The sequence below is a fragment of the Salvelinus sp. IW2-2015 genome, linkage group LG30 (genome assembly GCF_002910315.2).
Source record: "Salvelinus sp. IW2-2015 linkage group LG30, ASM291031v2, whole genome shotgun sequence".
Classification (NCBI taxonomy): Eukaryota; Metazoa; Chordata; class Actinopteri; order Salmoniformes; family Salmonidae; genus Salvelinus; species Salvelinus sp. IW2-2015.
In genome coordinates, this window is record NC_036869.1 from 541391 (window position 1) to 563804 (window position 22414).

At 42.2% G+C, this 22414-nt stretch overlaps 2 protein-coding genes and 2 long non-coding RNA genes across 11 annotated transcripts in view; 2 read left to right on the top strand and 2 right to left on the bottom strand.

Annotated features, from left to right (window-relative positions):
* Positions 1 to 219: 219 nt before the first annotated feature.
* Positions 220 to 3933, bottom strand: LOC111954871 (homeobox protein Hox-A2a). Its single transcript, XM_023974788.3, has 2 exons — positions 2746 to 3933; positions 220 to 2085 (listed from the first exon to the last, which is right to left on the bottom strand). The coding sequence occupies exons 1-2, from the start codon at positions 3107 to 3109 to the stop codon at positions 1316 to 1318; spliced, it is 1134 nt and encodes a 377-aa protein (XP_023830556.1). The 5' UTR covers positions 3110 to 3933; the 3' UTR covers positions 220 to 1315.
* A 784-nt stretch (positions 3934 to 4717) lies between these two features.
* Positions 4718 to 7013, top strand: LOC111954879 (uncharacterized). Its single transcript, XR_002876039.3, has 2 exons — positions 4718 to 5445; positions 6483 to 7013. It is a non-coding gene; the product is annotated as an uncharacterized lncRNA (long non-coding RNA).
* Positions 6300 to 22414, bottom strand: part of LOC111954869 (homeobox protein Hox-A3a) — a 35781-nt gene continuing 19666 nt past the window's right edge. For 2 of the 8 annotated variants that reach the window (XM_023974771.3, XM_023974780.3), the window contains 3 exons: positions 16192 to 16252; positions 11716 to 12303; positions 6300 to 8608 (listed from right to left, as the gene is read on the bottom strand). In XM_023974771.3, the coding sequence (XP_023830539.1) occupies positions 7812 to 8608; positions 11716 to 12187 (1269 nt within the window). In that variant the 5' untranslated portion in view covers positions 12188 to 12303; positions 16192 to 16252 and the 3' untranslated portion in view covers positions 6300 to 7811. The other 6 variants (XM_023974777.3, XM_023974778.3, XM_023974775.3 and 3 more) reach the window with 6 other exon arrangements.
* On the top strand, positions 18375 to 20380 carry LOC111954878 (uncharacterized). The gene is made up of 2 exons (XR_002876038.3): positions 18375 to 19538; positions 19637 to 20380. It is a non-coding gene; the product is annotated as an uncharacterized lncRNA (long non-coding RNA).

Consider the following 22414-nt stretch of genomic DNA (forward strand, 5'->3'; position numbering starts at 1 on the left):
TGTTTTGAATTAGGCTACTTACAGCACGAGGGGTGAGATTCTTCTGCTGTCCGCTGCCCTGCACGCTTGGAGAGCCCGCGCGCTGTATTTGAACAGCTATAAAAATGAATTATTACCTAAAGCCTACAAAGCTTCCGCGTTTTTGGCTTCGAATTGCGAATCCCATCCAAAAACATTTTATTTGTGCGTTGTACATCACAATTGGTCTCTTTGATGCCATTCTTATTAATGACGTGGTTTGATTTATGAGCTCGGAAAACATGGCTYGAGCATTTGCCTCCCYATGCATCCAGCACTGGGAGCTCGCACTACAGGGAGACATGCTATTGCTAGCCTACCATGTTTACAATTCTACTAACTTTACAACCAGAGCAAGTAAAAGAGGACATTTATTCAAAATATACTGTAGTAGGTAAGTTTACGGAGTTTGTTGTATAATCGCCTCTGAGTTACATGAAATTGGACCAGAAAAGTTTTCAAAATAGCTTCTGATTCAAAATTGTAAGATKATGTTTTTATTCAACAAATTATTTGAACTAATATAAACTTCAATCTCGAATTTCACCGCTATTTAAATCAGTGAAAATAATTTTAAAGGTGCTAATTTGAAATGAACATAAACAGAATACAACCTCAATGGCTCTAAATTGGTGAACTGAGATTATTAAACCTCATCGATGAAGATTTGKGTTTGGGTTTCTTTATCCCACGAAATGTTATACTTACAATATAATATAAACCAAGCATTTATTATAATTACTATAGAATTCATACTCAGAGATCAGGATATATTGGCCTGCTTTCATCAGACTATTTTGCCTTGCAAATTAACGAGAGTAAATTTGTATTCAGGATGAACTAATTAACATTTAATCGATTGGTTATTCCTCCTTTCTATTTTTTGGACAAAAATACATTTGATCCAAATTACACTTTACACTTCATGAAACGGTTTGGATAATAATAACTGTACACAATCTTGCAATTTCCTTATGGTAATTCAKATTTATTTCTAACAAAAATAGTCATGGAGTTGTAAGCTATACAAAAATAAAATGACCAGATTTCATACTATTGTGCACCTTTACACAAATTGCATCTTGAGAAATCAATTTGTTATTGTAATTACAAGCATATTGTATATTTGTCCAGACTCTTACCTTAAATTAATCGACTAATCAATTAATCAATGAAAATAAAATGTGCCGATCATATAGGCCTAAAACAACCACCAAAATTAAATTCATAGTTAAACCAGAGTTTTAATTTATTAAATGTTCCGGTTTAAAAGTCTTGTTCTATTTTTTGATTGATTTCAATAGCTCAGATGTTGCAAGTCGATTGTAGTTAGTGACTCCGAGAAAAAGTAGAAGCTGTCCGTAGATATGTCCAGATTGTCCACGGGGCTGTCCAGGGATTCTGACAAACTGGGCGAAGCGGCATCGGAGAGGTGAAGGCAAGAATCCGAGGAGAATACTTGGAAGTCGTGTATTGAGACGTCCAGGGCTGGGGGACTACCGCCATTGTCCGGGCCAGTTGCAGAGCCGGAGCCTATTGTTGACACGCAGCCTGGAACAGTGGGTGACGGGTTGAGAAAATGTTTCAGATTTTTGTCATTGCTGCTCAGTGGCGAAACTGTATAACTCTGGGCCTCGCCATTGTGCGGACCAACATTCTGGAGCTGCTGGGAAGAGCTCAGCGAGTTATGCTGAAAGGAGCAGGCCTCTCTCTCCATAAGGGCCCCGGTCACTGTATTGAGGCTCTGCTCAAACAGCGAGCCATCATTCTCCTCGTCGTTGCTCTGGATTCTGTCCCCGGCGCTCGGTCCTTTCCCTTCGCCATTGTGGTTCTCCTTGCATTGGGTCTGCCTCTTGTGCTTCATCCGGCGGTTCTGGAACCACACTTTGACCTGCCGCTCGGTGAGGTCCAGCAGGGCGGCTATCTCCACCCTTCTCGGTCGGCACAGATACTTGTTGAAGTGGAACTCCTTCTCCAGCTCCAGGAGCTGTGTGTTGGTGTACGCAGTCCTCAACCGCCGGGAGCCCCCTCCCCCTCCTCCTCCACTTTCTAGAATCTCAGGGGAACCTGAAACAGCAGCACATAAACCATAAGATTAAGAAGCATTTCAACATGAGCAACAATTACTTGATAATGCACATATTACGCCCGAATAGACACAAACCACCAGAGAGTAAGTAGCCTATTCCACACAGTGGCTACTTCAGCAAAATGGCCGCTCATTCAGAGCAGCACCCAATGCATCCCTTTACCCACAAATATTATTGCAATATGGATATTGATAAATAAATGCACACATTAGACTAAGTCCTATAGTGCACCATATGTACCTAAATTCCCCTCAAAATAGAGCAGAGAGAGAAAGCGGTAGTGTAGTCCAGGCCGGTGTAGGCTAGCTGATATACTAATGAATGCCCCAGCTGCCCCGCACCGCAACACTAGTCTATCACTCTTCATTACTGTCACACATCAGAACTCTGGCACTGCTCAGCGAGGAAGGACAGCGTGGAAATCAAATACATCTTTTTAAATTACTTACCTTTTCCCAAACTTTTAGGAGAAGTAGAGTAAAAATATGTTGATCCCAATGCGTAATTGTGAACAGGAAATTAATGTCGAATATGCAACTTGGTAATGACTAGCCTATTACCACTCCTTCAGGTGTTTAGAACGTGGATTCTGCATAAAAATGTCGACACTTTAAATTACCCCATAAAAACCACCCACCTTTCGGGGAGAAGCATACAGGTCCACTCGTTATAGCTGTCGCCGTGGAAGTCGGCAGGTGATTCTTCTTGGAGGCTTTCTTCTCCCGCATCCAGGGGTATTCCGGGGGTAGGGAGGCGGTGGGCAGAGGGCAGCATCCATCCGGGCTGAGTCTGGGCCGGCTGTGCCTCGGGTGGCTTCCCGGGTTGAGGCTGGGAATGGTCTGCTCGAAAGGAGGAGGAATCAGTGTCGAGCGTGAAAGCGTCGATCTCTTGATTGATGAACTTTGAAATGAATCACCGACAGGGGGGAAAGATGTCAGGCACTCAGCAAGCGACGGCTGACTATTGATAAAACCGCTCTCTCGCTCRAATTCGTAATTCATCTCAGCTCACTGCGAGCCGGGGAAAGTTTGCTGCGTGTATTTTTATTTGTCGCGGCTCAATGAGAAAGATAGACTTTTTTCAAATTCACTGATTACGGCGGTATGGTGAACGAGCTGCTATTAAACTATTGAATTCATGGAGACAAGGTGGAAATTGGAACGAACTGCCTGTCACATGATTACTTCTGCCCAATGACAATTTGGGGTTTAATCAAAAGAAGCCACTGTCTGCTTGATTGATCTAAAAACTMTGGTAAAGAACGCCTCGTCTATGCGGGGAAGGCTGTTTTTATTTACACCTTTGTCTCGTCCCTTAACCCCCCAGTCAACTCCACTAAGCTATAAATGTGTTTTTAGAATGGCCGCTTGCGCGCTGTGACAGGGAAGTAGCTACACTTGCTCGTGCACTCTTCTTTTCTGGTGTTGAGTATGTCAATAGAGAACGCCCCGCGCTACGCAAATCACGCAAATCACGCCAATAGATAGCTACATGCTATGCCTGCGGTCATTAGCAAAGTTAGCCATTCATGTAGAGTTCAGTCAGGGAAAACACACCGCAAAACTAATACTGAGGGCTCCTGACAGAAACAAAACCCAACAATCCAATGTGTTCCAAAGCGGTAGAGCTAACCATATAGACTGTGTTCATAGACGTTCTGTTCAATACAAGCATCTATGGGCTATATAGGCAAGGCTCATACATTGATACACACAACTGGGAACTTAGAGTCATACTTATTGTGGCTAATGCTCACTACGATGCCATGTTACTGTCACCCACTTGTGTGCAATACATTCATTACACATGAAGAAGTGAAATATTGTGCATAACACCCAAATACCCAAATAGCCTATCACACACACACACACACACACACACACACACACACACACACACACACACACACACACACACACACACCACACACACACGCACACGCACACGCACAACACACACACACACACACACACACACACACACACACACACACACTATACAAGTGGTGTATGTATTAGCAATCGGATGTTATACAATGATACGAACCTAATGCAAAAAAATTACAACCAAAAAATATTTCAAATGTCAAATTCAGCAAATTGTGCATTTGCATACCAATCATGTTCTGCTTCACTTTAGTCCACAATGCTTTGGGAACCCTTACTCGTTCTCTATCTCTATAAAAGACAGCACTGACACCACTCTGCATCGGTCACTCTGCATAGTACTCCCGGGTTCACTAAAGTAAGGTTGACCGATATTCTAAAAAATAATCTGGTCTTTATGCTGCTTCTCTTGCGGGTTTTCCCCGGATATGGGAGGTTTTAGAAGGCGTCTGAGGCCAGGTGTGGTGGGTTGTGGGTGGACAAGTGCAAGAATGGAGAAAAGGATCCTCTTTACATACATCCTCTTTACAGAGAGTGCTATGTGCCCACATTTCTAATACCCCTTTRTTCTATTGCACAGTATAAACCAAACCTGCCATGGGAATAGGTCGTTTTAACGAATACATTGCAGGGAGATTCTGTAGAAGGACATGTGTATCGACTGAGCAGCTCCCACAGTGTTTGGTCATTTGCCCGTCCAGTACAATCTGTGAAAGCCACGTTTTGGATGTTTTTTGTCAAACAGTCAGGAAGTAGCTATGTTGTTTTCTTTAGAAAAAAAACTGGAATAGTTGGTTGGAGAGAGGAGAAAAATAAGTGGTAGGCCTCGCTCAGTTTATTGCTTATATACCAAACAAAGAATCCTGGAAGCCTGCGCGCGATCAATCTTACTTGCTAAAAGGTCTGACAGCTCCGTGCCCTCAGAACACATTTAAGGCTTCTAACTCTCCCCTGGATCAAATGCAGCCAGGAAGCGGCGAGAAACACTGGCCACTCAGATTAGAACACGTTTCTGTTTGCAATCACAGCTTTTCTGTCGCTTAAAGGGTGTTTTAAGGCATAAAAAATACAAGGAAAATTTAGCAGATGGGCGATAATGCGCGTAAACGGTGAGTAGGCTAAACCAACATCTCCATTGCATTTTTCTTTCTGGAATTTATTTTTGCGTGTTTACAAAACGTCCATATTTTCGTTGGAGCAAACATTTGGGTTTGTTGGAGGTGAGGAGAGCAAAGGACGGGGCTGCTGAGGAGGAGAAGGATGGCTTTTGGGAATTACGCATAGGCTTTGTCTGCAAGGCAAGGAGTGGGTGGCGGCTTTCTGTGAACCCTACTCCGACCTACACACTTTTTTACAGGGTTATTCTGGGGGAATGATTTAGGACCCCTTTCCCACGGATGGATATACAATGAACAACAATTCATTTTTTTCAAACCAAAACCTTATTTATGGTGCGTTAAAATCTCCTACAAATGAGTCAAATCAATGCAGTGTGTGTGTGTGTGTGTGTGTGTGTGTGTGTGTGTGTGTGTGTGTGTGTGTGTGTGNNTGTGTGTGTGTGTGTGTGTGTGTGTGTGTGTGTGTGTGTTTTGGATCCAGAGCTGCTCAGTGTATGCTGACAGACCATGGTTCAATTGTTCTAGGTTCCCCTGCTAACCATATGTCAGGATCATAGAGCTCTTGCCCTATAATATCAGTCATTTTGTCATCGTTCTAAAGTAAATAAATTCGAGTACAGCTTCTGTAAAACTTTTCGATAATCCTGAAATGCATTTGAGGGGAAACTATCAATTTACTAGTAAAGTACGTGTCTTCGATTATTGGTAGGGAAATAGTGCACAATGCATGGTACTGAATGTTGCATCGTGTTCTGCATTATTGGTCTGTATTGACCTGCTTTATATAATTAATCAATATGCTCATTGAATTATGTTTGAATATCTAAACTTGAATGTAGTCAAATTAATTCAATAGAAAATACGTGTTATTCTATATGTACGACAGCTTTCTTTTTCAGACATGTGTGAATTCAATTTGGGCGTGCCACAACAAAGGAAACTGAAGTACACATTCCCAAAAGCTAGTCTTCAGAGAGACATACACAAGCTATAATTGTCATACTTATTTTACGTGACTGCACAATATTAACAGCTGAGATTATGTTGAATACTTTTTGCTTCTTCTAAACCTCTATAATTATTATTGTGAGCAGCGAATCCCGCGGCCACATAGGACTATTTAGCTGCATCAGATAGCATATAAATCAAACATTCATATGTCCTGTATTACACCCCCTTCATTAAGTCTCATCTACATCATTTACATTTGTAAATAACTATAATTATGAGCTTAACAGGCCATTTTATGCATCCTATAGCGCCATAATACATTTGAAACAGTTCCACCTAAAATGTAGTGATTGAATATAGGTCTATCAGCAAACTTTTTCCACTAACGGTTTCTCATTTAACCTATTTTATCCTAACAGATACTGCAGAARATCCTCGTGACACTTTTGTTATTATGGATGTGCCCATGCGGAGGAGGAGCGGAACAAGGCCACCGCAAGAGCTTCTGAGTTGCCCACGCGCTAGAGGAGACAAAACAAGAGGCCTAAAATGTTTTCGTGATTTATTGTCACTACAAATTAAATATGATGTTATAGATTATTAATGGTATTACAGATTATGAGATAATGGGGATACATTTGTTTTTATGAAATAGCATAGCCTCTAAAGTCCTACCAGTTTTTTTTCTACCTCACAAATTAGGCTTTTTATGGGATATTAAGGTGTTTATTATTACTATTATTATTATTATTATTATTATTCCTTCCTTATTGTAGTTTGTGCCATTGTGTTCTACGTTCAAATTCCCTCGAAATTAAGGTTGAAAGATACATTTATATTGAAAATCATTTATTTATCCGAACTGCAGCAGGATGGAATGTATGACATTGAAACAGAAACTTGGTAATATCTCAAATATTTTTTTTTTCAATAAAAAAAATTCTAATGTCTGTCCTTCCTTCCAACCTTATTGCATGATTGCGTGATTTACATTCGTAGAGAAAAAAAAAGACCTCCTCGAAGAAAAATAACACCAACATATTATGTGCTGCTGAGAGTCGTGTCTGTCTGTGGTCTGTCCGTCGTCTGTCTGCCGTCAGGTAAAGGGTAGAACTGGAGCCGAGGTCTGTTTCCAATAACCTTCTCCCCACATACAAAGAGCACGGGGTGGTTAAATAATACTAAAGAACTCCATATTACGTCAGAACAAAAATAAATAAAATGTTGAAAGTCCAACAGAACACAATTTGGGTAGGTCATAGGCTGGAGCTTCCAGACCTTCCTTTGTGTGTGTGTGTGTGTCTCAAAAAACCCTGCACATGATTCCTATAAGGATCCTTCCACAAGTGCAACAAAATGCAAAACAATAACATAAAAACATATATTCAACTGTGGATAAATAACAAAAAATCACATTAAAAAGAATACCATAATATTTGTTCATATACCCTGTTTGATTTTTGTTTTTAGAAACAAGTTAAAGATTAAATAGGTCTATGCATTTGTGCCCCCGCGCTTGTCATATCAGATAATATGTCTGCGTGGAACAATGACACCATAGCAAATAGACAGAATATTTTAAGCAAAGTGATTACTTTCCTATCCTACTTCACACATTCAACTATATAAAAAACAAAACGTAAAACAAAGAAAAGGTGGAAGAAGCTACTGAAGAAGAGAAGGAACAAAGCGATGGTAGGTCTGGAGGTATAGGACAATGGGGCGGAGTGATCCGGGGTGCATCCCGGCTACAGATGCGTAAGTTTGGGCGCTTCCTGAATTCTTCCCTGAGAGTAGTGCGGCGTAAGGTCTGTGTAYGTCGGGTTCGGATCACACAGTCCGTGATGGTGACTATTGCCCATAGTGATTGCTCCATTGTAGTCCATGTGTGTGGACGGCGGGTGCGAGAGATGGGTCAGGCCGAAAATGGAGGACCCGTTGTTGGGCATCGAATCGATGTAGCCTCCGCTAACATACACAGGGCTGCCCTGCTGCAAGTGCGCCCCATAGCCCCCATTGCCTTGGAGAGGATGCGCGTCATACTCGGGCGTGGGCGAGCCGCCAGTCCCGGGATATCTCTTCTGAGAGGGCGGGCAGTTGTTTAGGGAGCTGTTCAAGGGAGGGGGATATGACGTGGGCATACCGTATGCATTATGAGCGGGCTTATTGTAAGACGTTGGCGACTGGGACTCATAGGGGACACTGTTAACCAGAGAATGCATAGAGTTGAGGTATCCTCCACCCCCGCCTCCGGGAGATGGACCGAGGGGGCTCCGAGGGGACTGTCCYCCGGGAGAGGGCATCATGCCRCACCCYTTCTGATCCTTTTTGTACTTCATCCTGCGGTTCTGGAACCAGATCTTAATCTGCCKCTCCGTGAGGTTGAGCAGGTTGGCCATCTCGACCCTGCGGGGTCTGCAGAGGTAACGGTTGAAGTGGAACTCCTTCTCCAGTTCCACCAGCTGTGCACTGGTATAAGCCGTCCGGGCTCTCTTCGACGCGGCTGACCCGCCCGGGGGGCTCTTGTCTCCTTGGCAACTCTCAACTGCGCGGAAGAGGAAAAGGAAGAAGGTCAATCAGTAACCAACCCCAGCAGCAAGCACAAGAACAAGACCCACAGAGTGACAAGATACATATAGCTGATTACACACGTCTCTCCGCATGGACCGACTCAAATACACATATCATTAAGAGTTCTACAAATGCAGATAAAACAGAGATGTCCCAGTAGACTGTGGATGTTACTAATTTAATTATATCAGACATATCATTAACTATGACTGTATACATGCTGAGGCCGGCTCTTAAGTGTTAGCTATGCTTTACGCAAAAGCCAAATAAAAATTGTGTGCGTTGCGTGCGGCGGCGCGTCGTGCGTGCGTGCTCGCCCCTGCGTGCGTGGTGTTTGTGTGTGGTGTGGTGTGTAGGTGTGTGTGAGAAAACGAAAGATTAGATAGGGTTGTAGGACCACATCCATACACAGCCGTGCTGTGCATTATAATACCTCCTATATCTCACTGGAGCTGTATTCAAACATCTGTATTCCTCAAGGGGCATGAGCTAAACCTCGCCATGCCTTCTCCTTTGAGTCTCACCATGCTGAATGGCTGGGGCTCGGCCGCTGCACACCAAGGTGTTGGTCTAGTTACCGTTTGTGGCATGTTGCCAACATCTAATAAATTGTACTTCTAGCTACTGTACAGAGGCTGAGCGAGAGGAATGCAGCATGCCATCATGTTCCTACTGGGCACAGACATCAGTTGAAAGTTTAGTTTAGATTTACATTTGGTTGAGTTGTAAACTAACTTGAATTCAACATGAAATCAACCAAAAATTTTGATTTAGGTTCAAAGATACAAAATTATCTTATGTAGATAACTTTTTGCAAATCCAAACAGTTTTCCACATTGATTCAATGAGAATCACATGTAAATTGTTGGTTGAAATGATGTGGAAACAACTTTGATTCAACCAATTTTTGCCCATTTAGATTTTCTTTTTTAGAAATGAGGAGAGAAATATTTTCATAATCTCAGTTTCAGAAACGACGCTACGAAACGAGGGTTCTGCTGCTTCCTGGACCCCTGGAAGAGAAGCTGCTGCTTTTTTATTGTTTTATTTTACATTTATTTAACTAGGCAAGTCAATTAAGAACAAGTTCTTAAGGGATGCCTTGTTCAGGGGCAGAACGGCCTTGTTCAGGGGCATAACTGCCTTTTTCAGGGGCATAACTGCCTTGTTCAGGGGCATAACTGCCTTGTTCAGGGGCATAACTGCCTTTTTCAGGGGCATAACTGCCTTGTTCAGGGGCATAACTGCCTTGTTCAGGGGCATAACTGCCTTGTTCAGGGGCAGAACGCCAGATTTTAAATTTATCAGCTCGGGGATTCGATCTTCCAAACTTTCGGTTACTAGTCCAATGCTCTAACCACTAGGCTACCTGCCGCCCCATACTGCTTTAGCTTTAGCAGTATGGAGATCCTAATAAAACACTTTTAAAAGGTAGGAAACATGCTATAATCATTCTATAATCCAAATAATCATAATTATCCAAATAAAACATTTAGTAATTATACTGTTTTAAACATGAGCTACTGCTGTAATTGGAATTATTGGCATATGTTTGAGGGTTCTGTGAATTATTGGCATATGTTTGAGGGTTCTGTGAATTATTGGCATATGTTTGAGGGTTCTGTGAATTATTGGCATATGGTTGAGGGTTCTGTGAATTATTGGCATATGGTTGAGGGTTCTGTGAATTATTGGCATATGKTTGAGGGTTCTGTGAATTATTGGCATATGGTTGAGGGTTCTGGGAATTTTTGGCATATGGTTGAGGGTTCTGTGAATTATATTCATACCTGTGCGTAAAAAGCAAGCTATAGAAGACTTCTATTCAATCAGCTTTAGCTGATTTCTGCACAGCGTCTGTTTTGACGTGTCAGAGCTGGAACTAGATTAGAGCGCCTCCTGACATTATACCTAAAACAGACATTGCCATTCGCTGCACTGGAGTTCTCATGAACAGAAATTCCATGCAGCCTTGTTTACACGTTCCACCACAGGAATGTGAGATGGAATCTACACCTCCATTATGACGATAGAAATACTCATTATTTTGTTTAATGATTTGTCCATTTGAGCGTCAATATTTTTATACAGCCTACACTTTCTGTGTCTGAACTTCTAACTCGAGTGGGGCGGGTGTGGCTTCGTGACAATGATCGCAAGAGCAGCTGCTCACCGATTTGACTACTCCAATGCAGTTCCACCTCTGACACCGCCAAAACATCCATCCGCTATGCGGGTGTCTTCTAAAACCCGTAAACGCTCGATCTGATTGAATCTAGGCCTAGGGTTTGAAAAGGTCCCTTTGGCATTAATTTGGCAGACATCCTGACAAACTCCTGATAAATGTGATTCACTAGATCTTCTAGATGCCTGGATGCCCCACTTATTTAACTTCTCACTAAATATATTCCCAAAAGGTGGACATAAATAGGCCTACTATAGCCTATGGAGACAATATGATTTGGTAAGGCCATGGGAATTTAAGCGTCTTTGAACTTTGGGTTACATGTTGCTAAACAACTTCCTCCCCATCCACTGGCTCTTCCTGTAATCAAAACAATGGAACAAATTGGAACAGCTGTTTTTGCGTGTTTGTTTGTTGTCCTGCACACAACTTTGTGTGATCCGGGCCAATATGTGATGTTTATTCTAGCATCAAGTCAACGCTAGAGCATACGGACAACAAATGGTGCATGAACCAAGGCCTAAAACTATGAGGAATGCATCACAAAGGAGTATTTCTAATGAACAGGACTACATCATAATATATAATAAAGGATGCGTTATATATCAACATATTGAGATAACATTGGAGTATGCGTAATAGGCCTCTGGAATGCATAATGATGGAAGAACCATATGACATCACGGGAGTGTATGCGTAATAGGACTAGATTAGGATAGATAATAAGGAATACATCACAATGGTAGAACAATACTTCGTTCAGTTGTGAGGCAAACGTTTGAGAATATAAATGTATGCAGCATAATCAAACCATAATCAAACCATAATCAAACGCATGAATAATGAGGTGTATTTTATCACGTGTTTCATCAGCAGTGGGGGTCTAGGTCATATACCTGAGCTGGAGCTACTGGTTTTAGGCTTCTGGTTCTGACGGGACTCTTTCATCCATGGGAAGATGTGTTTCCGGGTGGTGGAGGTCGGCGAGCCGTGTACGGGGCCATTTGAGTCGGCTTGACTGGAGCCGTTGCTCTTGTTCTGGTTGAGAGAACCGGGGGACTGTGACTGGAGAGGGGGTGGCGGGACAGACACCGACACCTGTGGTTGATTGCTGTCGGTGAGGACGGGTGGCTGCGTCGCCTGGATGGCCGTACTCCTATCACAGCTCTCTGCTATCTCCCCCGGCTTCTGCAGTGCGACCGAGCCGTCTGGGGACTGCAGGGAGCAGGCGGGTCGATGGTACTCACTTTCCACATGAGAGGCCCGGGGATATTGGACCTGATTGGCGTCATAACTGAAGCCATTTGCGCTTTGATACGGGTAGCCACTGTAAATTGCGGAGCTGTCGTAGTAGGTTGCCTTTTGCATCTCGCCGTTTCCCAATATTTATTTCAGAAACTGACAGGGTCTTGACACCCTTGTAGAATAACATTGGCACCYTTGGTCACGTGACGCCTCTCCGCCAATGGCCTCCTCGGGTGAACCTAGGGTTACAAGAAGCACCGTGAGGAGAAGAAATGGTGGCGATCCATCTTACTTTTCAATACAGGGCTGACACCAGCGACTATGGAGGCAAGATAGGGACAACAGTTCTCTGGCTATTATCGTTTACCTTCTGTTAACAATACAGGGCACAAAAGCATGCACAAACCTCATATCACCACCTGCACTTACGGMACACCAACTGTATCAAAATAAATACTTTTATAAAAGCATATACTCAATTGTGCCATATTAATAATGGTGCCAAAATGAAATGAGAAAATACAGTTTAACAGGTTAGTTATAGAACACAAAACGATTGGCCTATGTTGTGTACAAGGTCAGAAGGCTGACGGTTGTCATTAGGCTTTATTATATTACATGTAATAATATTATTTGTTAGCTAAAATCCACATTAAAAATCCACCTCAAATCTCCCATAATCGTTGTACGGAATAGGCGGGCCAGCCCTCAACGCGGTGTGCTGTAGTCTACCCCAGCCCAACCACCTGGCTGAAATCTCTGTCTGGGCTAAAAGCATAAACAACCACATTCCCCAGTTTTTGCTGCATATTTTTGTAGAACCAAGATGGATGACAGGGCCAGGAGGAAACCTGAAAAACCGGGCGGGCATCCGCGCATCTCCATGACCACGACGTGAACTTTACCTCGCAGGCCTATAATAATGGCTCCTGTCGCTGCTGTCGACGCGGGCGCCCGTCCCGGTGATGTATGGGGGTCAGTAGCTGGCGGGATGCAGAAAGCGGGCCGATGAACAGCTAGGCTATGGCTCGATCAGGCACACAGAGATCCGGGATGTAGCCTAGAACTATAGGGTTACTAGCCTACTACATAGCTACTCAAGGAAGAAGCCTAGYTATTGTGGCTACAATGAGTAGGACTGCTCACCCACTGCTAGCAGTCTACTGGCTGAGGTTGGCAAACTGGGGTCATATCCAACGAGAAGTTATTGAAATACTATCCAATTGAATTTATAGGTTTTTATTTGAGATATTCGATGTGGGAAAATGGGTACAATACACAAGTTTGTAAAATAAAACAGTTGGGCTTTCGTTAGAGGGATTTCAGGCTTAATTTGTGAAGCCTTGTAGTCTTAATAAAGTAAGAACAATAGGCTAACAATACTGTCACAGCCGCTCTAAAGGTACTCTAATGGACATTATGTTTGTCATCAAACAAACAAAGAGATGAAACATAAACGAGTCATTTGATGCAGCAGTATCAAGTAACAAACTATTTAAAGTCTGAAGCTAATTTCATAGCTACTGGCGACTGGGATAGCTTAATAGGCAGKTTAATGTAGGCTATTGTGGAAACTTAAATGAAAATATGAACATATTGTACAGCATAGTTATGGCAGTCCAAAGACAGTTAATTCAAATAAATGACTGAAWTAATTCATGATAAAACGGTGAAAGTGGAGAAGGTTTGTGATGTATGATATTAATTATATTTCTATTCAAAATAAATATATTACTACTCTGTTAGGCTGTTACAATGTAGTACTAACTGTGGGCAATAGTAATAATAGTGATATTAATAAATCAATCGTATCAATCATAAACATTACCATTATCTTAATATACTATGACCTATAAGATATTTAAAATAATAGAAAATGGATAATTAGTTAACTACCGCTCGTTACAGACAATGCACCACGACAAAACAAAAACTGTCTGAAAACCAGACCCTCTTGCCCTCAACACACCGTAGAATGAAAATGAATTTTACATCCCATCACAACATCTGCTCTTAAAGCCATGATCTGGAAAACCTATCAGAATGCTTTTTGATGCATTTCCAAAAGAAATAGTYCGGTACAAAAAAGAAAGCCAGGGCAGAAAAGAGAAGACAGAGAGAAGACAGAGCCTTCTAATGCTCAACCCCCCGCTCCGCGCGAGAGATCTGTCTGTGTTGTGAACTCTTCCTGAACCGAGATGTAAGTCATACAGTGATAAATCACCGCGCGACGCAAACTCTGCCATTTACAACCGAGAGAGATTTCTGGCCTGCTTACCTTTTCCTCTGACGACGAATGCAGAGCACAACGCAATATTTCTCATTCAACGACAAAATCGATCAGAACAGTAGTCCAGAGAAAAAGTTTAGCTGGGGTAGAATCAGCAGGACCAGCCTGCACCTAGCTCATACAGGACTCATCGGCCACAACAGAAAAGGGAAGAGGCGAGTGGCTCTGTGTGTAGAAGAAACGAACTCCTTTTTTTTCTGTTCGACGTCGATGGGTAAACCGAGATTACGAAAGCAGGCGCGAGCACTTGGGTCGCCCAGATAAGCGCTATCTGCCCTCACGGTTGAACTTATCACATGCTAGAGCAGTGCCCATGCATCATACCAATATTAAACCTAGGCTATGCTGGACTATGTGTACAAGTACGTGCACAAGTACCATGCAGACATCACCAGACCAGTGAACTCCCCCGAAACATAGCGTCACCATAGACAAGAACAATTATGCAAATGAACTAGCGCCTTGAACACAGAAAGCTACTTCAAATCGTGTGGCTCTCCTCCCCCACGTGATGAAGTAGTATGGGGAAAAACCACGAACACCCATCCCCTAAGTGTTTTATGGCATTTGTTGTTATTTATTCCACACAGAATCGAATAACATAAGTACACAGATTTACGCAGCACAGCAGATGACAACAGCACATTACCATTACTATGAGAGGGATAAAAATCGTCATTACTCATTTACCAACATTTTAGCATTTTATGTAGTCTATCAAGCCTTTTGTTTACGAATGGTGCTGGGAGTTTTGGTTATTTTCGTTGCAATATTCCACCAATTTCAAAGTTCCTAGGATGGAATAGGTATGTTTCCTGAATGGTATAAAAATAAATAAACGATGCGTTAATGAACTGGGGACACCGCAGATCAAAGCCTTGGTTGGGATGAACCAAGGGAAAGACCCCCCATCAGGCTCTTGGTGAGAAAAATGGAAAGGAGTTACACCTCCAGAAGGGAAAACAGAGACTAGAGAAACAGGGGGAGAAAGAAACCGAGAGCATGGGGAATCCCTCTGCATGTGAATGGTGACGTTTGCGGCCAAGGCAAAAATATTTATGTCCTCTTGCATCTCTAGGCAGTAAACACGTCCAGAGCACTGCTTCTCTTGTCTTCTGAGGCCGCAGGATGGATGGATGGAAGGAAGGACAGAGTCAGCCACACAGTAAAAARATATAGACTAGAACATTCGGACGGCGTGGGAGGGTGAGTGGGACAAACATTCACGTGTGAGGATATTTTTTAGCAAACATTGCCTTTCTTTTTCAAAGCAGAATAATGACTTGGTATAATTATTTTCTCCTTTGTGTTTTGCCGAAATGCTGAGTCGTGATTTCCATTAATGTGGGCCCTAACTACGAGGCTAGATGTCATGGAGATAGCGGGAACAGAAGGCAGACAGATATTAATACAAAAAGGACGAATACAAACCATCAAACATTGTTGGGCTTTTTGGCAGTAGCATTTTGCTAAGTTTACAGCAAGTTAAGCGTTGTCTATAGCCTACGCCTAGGCTGATGGTTTTCAGAGATAGGATTTCTTTTTAAAGGAGCAAGGCACCGCTCCAAGAGGTACGATTCCCCCCATCGTTTTTATAGTGACAAATTAGACTACAAAAGACATGTGGAAGAGAACGAATTATTGCTCTCAGGCGTTTCATATCACCACAACAAGCTGTAGGAAGTGTAAGCTACAGGCTATGGATGTGTGTGTATGCTACACGCATGTGTGTAAGGGCGCTGGAATAGGCGTCTTTGTGCTACTTATTAGAATTGAATAAGGATATGACCATCAAGCATTTGTAACATAAATCGATAAGGACATAATATGGACTTACCGATGGCAGGGCAGGATCTCGTGAAGACTGTAGGATGGATGGGATTTATTTAGGCAGAATTCTGAAAGAAAAATGTAAATGAACGTTACTAGAGCCATACTGTTTTTTCCCTAATAAACCTATAGGTCCAGGATTACACCTAACATTTAAATGCGTATCATTATCAACAAGAACAATATGTATGCTATAGTAGCTTCCTACCATATTTTACAAGACAGTAATTAATTAAATTAAGTAACAATCCATAAATTTATGGATATTTGGATAAGGCTAATTCATTTTGAACAATAAATTCCTACAACATTAACTGAAAAAATAAGTCACGCAAATTGATCAAATGTAGTTGAATTGTGATATGTCCTGCAAATGTAGCCGCTATTCAAAAAGCCGAAATATTGTGTCATATTGTAATCATATTTGTTCGTTTTGCAACACAGTTAGTTAATGTTCTTTAAATAAGACATATCATCCACATTATCAGAAATAACCAAATGTTTGGCTAGTAATAAAAATAACACATCTTAAAACCAACAATCAGATGTATCGTTCAACGTTCAAATTATTTTTTACAAATTACAAAACTATCCTGAAAACAATAAAGTAGCTTGCACTATTGTACAGCTTCTCTATTTTGGGGTGTATTTTTCTCCACCATTGGAATTGGATCGAATAGTCATTAGCTCTCGCGCAACGGCTGCCCCATGTCCCCGCGCCCATAAATCACACTCGAGCGCCATGACCTCAGCGCGGCCGCGCGGTCCTGGATGGCACTCCGTCTTCCATTATATTCTCGTTTCCCTGGCGGAGCGGCACAACCCCACAGCTTTTCTTAACTTTTTATGGACCTCAATTTGATTTATCCTTTCGCGAGAAAACCCATATATAACACCACAAATGAATGTATTTTATAGGGAAAGGAATTACACCTCCGAGCAGGACGTCATGACTGCTTTCACCTCCTATGTTTTCTCTTCTTCTTCTCCCCAACAGACGTTCAAATGGCTGGGTTTATTTGCAAACGGATATGTAGGCCAACTGCAAATCTGATGTATCTGGCTATGGCTGCCTAACCTCCATACGGTTCTGTAGCTGAACAAATAGCGAGTCTCTGTAGCCTAGCAGAGGATTCTGAGGATTCCTATCAAAATGAAACTGGGGGAAAATTGTAATTATATATATATATATTTTTTTTTTGTTTGGGGGGGGGGGTGATATTTAAAACACCAGTGTAGTTAGGCTACACCATGGGATGGGGAATTGTTATAGGCGCTTGGAAACTAAGCTCAAATGGTCCCACTGTATAGTGAAGGAAATATCAGTGAAGTTATGTTTAATGTAATTCATTTTAGTAGCCAAACACGTGAATATCGATACTCTTTAAAGATGTTCCAGTCTTAGTTTTCCAGCCAGGCAAAACCATGGAGTCTTTTTTTCTTACTGACCTCTGCTTCTCGCGGCAATAACTCACGACAGTAATGAACAATCGGCGGAAATACCTCAAAATAAAATCCATCCTCCCGAAGCACGAGCTCTGACTCTGTCCGCGAGGAAAAACATATCCGTCCGTGACAGCACTATAATACCGTCCACAAAAACCAAGAACATCTTTCTTTCCTCTCTCCCTCTTGCTTCATCTCGTTGGCAAATGTCTAGAAAGCCCCGACTCCACTCACGGAAAGTGGGGTGACGCGCGCAATCGTTGTATGGCCAGACCGGGGCTCCGGTTTTTTCTTCGTGCCATAACACTGTATTATGCGCCCTGCTCACGTGACACAACGTCAACTTAAATCGCTTTTATTTGAGCCTGTGAATCATTAATGGAGGCAGTCATTGCCCCTGAGGAGAAACGGATCACTTTGGAGGGAGGATAAAGAGGGTGGATGACACTGCAATGTATCTGTCAAAGGGACATATATCTCGCAATGCCACTCTACATTCACACAACTCGTCCGATTCCAAAGCGTGTGTGTTCGGTCGGTTTTGAAGGCTTTCGAGTGGCGCAGAGGTTTAAGGCACTGCAACTCAGTGCTAGAAGTTTCACTACAGACTATGGTTCGATCCCGGGCTGTCTCACAACCGGCCGTGATCGGGAGTCTCAAGGAGCAGCGCACAATTGCCCCAGCGTCGTCCGGGTTAAGGAGGGTTTGGCCGGGATAGGCCATCATGGTAAAAAAATAATTTGTTCTTAACTGACTTGCGTAGGTAAATAAAGGTTAAATATCTTCAGTGCCCATTTAAATTAACAGAGAGTGCTAATCCCGATGGAATATACTGTGATCATTGGCCAGATAGCCTTGAGCCACTGGCAGAGCAAGGGAAGCGTTTGCCACTGCGAGATACAGAGAGGTCTTTACGGGTGGCGGATGGATCACTCAACACCTGAGTTACCCCTTACTATTTTATTGAGAGATAAGGCTGGGGCTATTGTGTGCAGAGTGTGCAGAGGCCCTCATCATCACCCCACATCCCAAGCTATAGTCTACAACCACTCACTCACACATTCAGACAATAGCCTACATGCTGGCGGACCAATGGAAATCAAATGTCTTATAGTTAGTTACCTGTCCGAATGCTGAGTAAAGGTGTGCGCCCCGGTAGCCGGGAGGTGTGAGTGCGTGTCAGTCAGTCAGCGCTGAGCTGAGAGGGCATAGTGCATGCRGGAGCTCATTGAACTGAATATTTACCCCCCTAGTCAGTGCAGGGACCCTCCATTCATCCTGCAGCTCTTATGCATTCCCTACGGCCAGTTGAGTAATGCTGGAAATTATAGGTTCGCACAGAGGGCATACTCAATTCCCAGTATGGGGAGGGGGAAGGATCAGGTGGTAATATGGCAACTAGCCTACTCTTATGAGAAGAAGGCCAACGACAATAGTAATCTTTGAAATAAATGTATATTCTATTGCAATCCATAATAGGTCCACAACTTAAGGTATGAACGTATTGTGGCCCACTACATGATATCGTTTAGCCTTCCCGGGCATTGCCTAAACCTTGACCGGAAGAGCAGCCCTTCTCTCCGCACTGTTTGGCGCTTGATTTCCGTCAACACTGAGCAGCGGGCGTGGAAATGTTCCTCCACCATAACTATTAATCACGCCAAGCGGACATGGACCGCATCCCACTCCCACATCACAGCACCCTTTGTCTTCTCAAACTACAACTTGAGCCGTTTAAACTTTTAAAACCCGAACAGGAGGGAACAATCTCTTATCAGTTTACATTTCAGACCACTTTATGGATGATTGGGAGTGAGGAGGCTATGAATATATGATTTATGTTGGATTAGAATGAAGGGTTAATCAGATTTGATTCGCATTAATTCATTTTGTACTTTTTGTGAAGAGGTGAAGTCATTTAAACTCCTTTTTAGAGTTTGGCCTGTACTTTGGGATACATTTTAGTGATACAGAAATGTGATTAATATCTTTCTCTGTTCTTCTAGTTCGGCCAGATTTGCATACCACTCCACCAGCCCCGAGAGCACGTGCATTGCAACACCGGAGAGCGTCTGGGGCTGAGCTGACTGTGGACGGAAAACAGACCCTTTCTCCCACGCCACCTTTCGCCACCGCGCCTGAACTTTTCCCTGACCCAAACCGAGGCGCGGAGAGTTGAGTGTGAACATATTTTGGTTGAAAAACAAGGAGTAGATGGAGACTACATAACCAATAAGAGCTATACCTTCCTTTTCAGCTGGGAACGTTTTGGATCCTTGTTTTTAACGGGCTCTTGTTGGTTTCAGCAGTTGATTAGCCTATTTCTTGGTTTGTATGTATACATATATTAAAATTAGTAACATAAAGCTGGTAACCTAAATCCAACTTCCAACATTTACCAGCCTTGAGCCGTAGACTTGAGCCGTAGAMAGTCCTCTCCACACCGCTCCGTCATTGGATGTTCGCCAGACTGCGGTGCATCTCTCCACAATGTTGACATTTGAAGCTCTTAACAGCGAGCCTTGGGTTACCGATACACTCAGCAGAATATAACTCTTTCTCTGAGGTTTACATCGGCCAACATCAAGGCTAATGCGAAATTCAACGCCCTAAACTGGTTTGGCGTGCATGCTAAAACAGAGAAGCCTCGGTGGATCTCGCTATACTCTCCATAACGGACTGACTTCTGTTGTGGTGGTTTGTTTCAGTATGTGCTGTAGAAATTAAATTGTAGTGGTAATAATGTTGAATTTTGGTTGTCATATTTTTTCATGCATTTCCATTGTAACGTTTGATAGTTTATCGTTATATATATTTAGTGTAGTGAAGAGCTAATTATATAAAACTAAGAACAAAATACAAAACGTCTTAATCTGACCTCAAAGCAATAATAATACTGGAAAATAATAATAATAATACACATTATGAATGGCACATTTCATTGGATTAGTTCTGGGAAGCTTTAACTCAAACTAATACATAACGCTCAAAGCCATTTTCAATTTATTTATATGCCTATCATTCTTAAAACGTATATTGCATGCTACGTGAATCTTCCATAACAGCCTATAGCCTAGTCAGTCTTTCGTGGAGAGGATGAAGATCTGTTAATGTTTAACTGAGTTCTTGATTGTTCTTTGTGTCTTCTCTGTCTGAGGCGCCCTTTCAGCAATGTGGACAACTCATTCATGCCCAATAGCCTACTGATATTTGCCTTCTAAAATGGTGCATGTGGCTTAGCTACACGACGAGACACGTTAAAATGCACACAAACTATTAATTTTAAAAAGTACTTTTATTACAAAATATTTTGAAAACAGTMATCTTTACCTAATGAAAACTGAGTACAGCTTTTCAAACAACTGTTTTTACCTAAATCTAACAATCCTTACAATTCAATAAAACGCAGTTTTATTCATACCATTACGAACAAATGCGTTTTTGTATCAAGAAAATACAATTATAAGTGACAGAGCATGCTGTGTGTGAATAAACATGGTAACTCTTCCTCGCTCAGGGTCATTGGGTCGCTGTAAGGTAAGGTATATTGTGATCACGTATGTCCACTGCCAATATACACTTGGGTCGAGTTAATTGCATTGTTTCTTTACAATTACCTTATTTATGCTCAATTAGCGAAGTGGCATTTCTGTGCTCTACAGCCTTGAATGTAAGCCACAGGTCATGAGCGCACAAGTAGTCACACTGCATCTCTTTGTCAATCTCAGCAGTATTATAACAACGGGGTGTCGCTACATCTTTTATCAGTTTATTTTACAGTATTATATGAGTTCTCTCAACGTTTATGCCACGTTGCAATTCCATATCCGGCTCCTCGGTGTTTTTGAGTATTTTTAGGGTACATTTGCGCATAAATAGGATGTTATGGAAAAGCACAGATGCTATACAGAAGTTTGTACTTTTCCACATGCTGAAGCGCCTAGTGCATAACCTCTAGTCCAACTCTGCCGCCTAGGTGTGCGCCTTAAACACGAGCTGAATTCCATATTCTACCATAACAACTACCTCTAGTGTATTTTCATTGAACACCTACATCTTCATATTCAGATTCCAGGTAACCATTTACAAATGGATAGTTTTAAAGTTAGCCAATGACTACATGGCGGTTACGGTTACGCATTTTGGCCACAAGGAACCAGTCGCCTAGCAGAGGAGTCTAACCCACAGAGCTGCGGGTTAACATGAGGTTGGTGTTGGTATTGGTGAGCAAGAAAGCCTTATCACAAAAGAACAGCTGAATATACACAATTATAAATCAATCCCAACCAAATAGCAATGACCTGGACAGTTACATTGCTCTCAAACTTGGAAACAGCAATGGAAAGCACAAATTATTCAGGAAAGAAAATTTCAAAGTCTACTCACAATCAGACATGACGGCCTCTATCCAGCAGGGAAGATATGGTAAGGAGCGAGAATTTAGCAGAAGGGAATGTTTGATTCGTGCTCCGCGGTGGATCACTTCAAATGAGAATACTGCCGATTTTCATATCTATTTCTGACCCGAGGGCATTCATTATTGAATAAGTCACGTGAGCAAGCATATTAACATTTTAGTACATTGGGAGTGACCTCTATTCGGGTTTTAAATGAGCTCAAATGTCTAATTTAACCATCTCGAAATCGTGAGAGACTGTAAAACATGTGCCAATCATCCAAAATGCCAATTTCTCAACTCCACCTCTGCGCCATGTGCTGGCACAGAAAAGGCCTAGACTAAGTTGGCAAGATAATTTTTTTGTAATTTAATTTGTTTCCTTAAT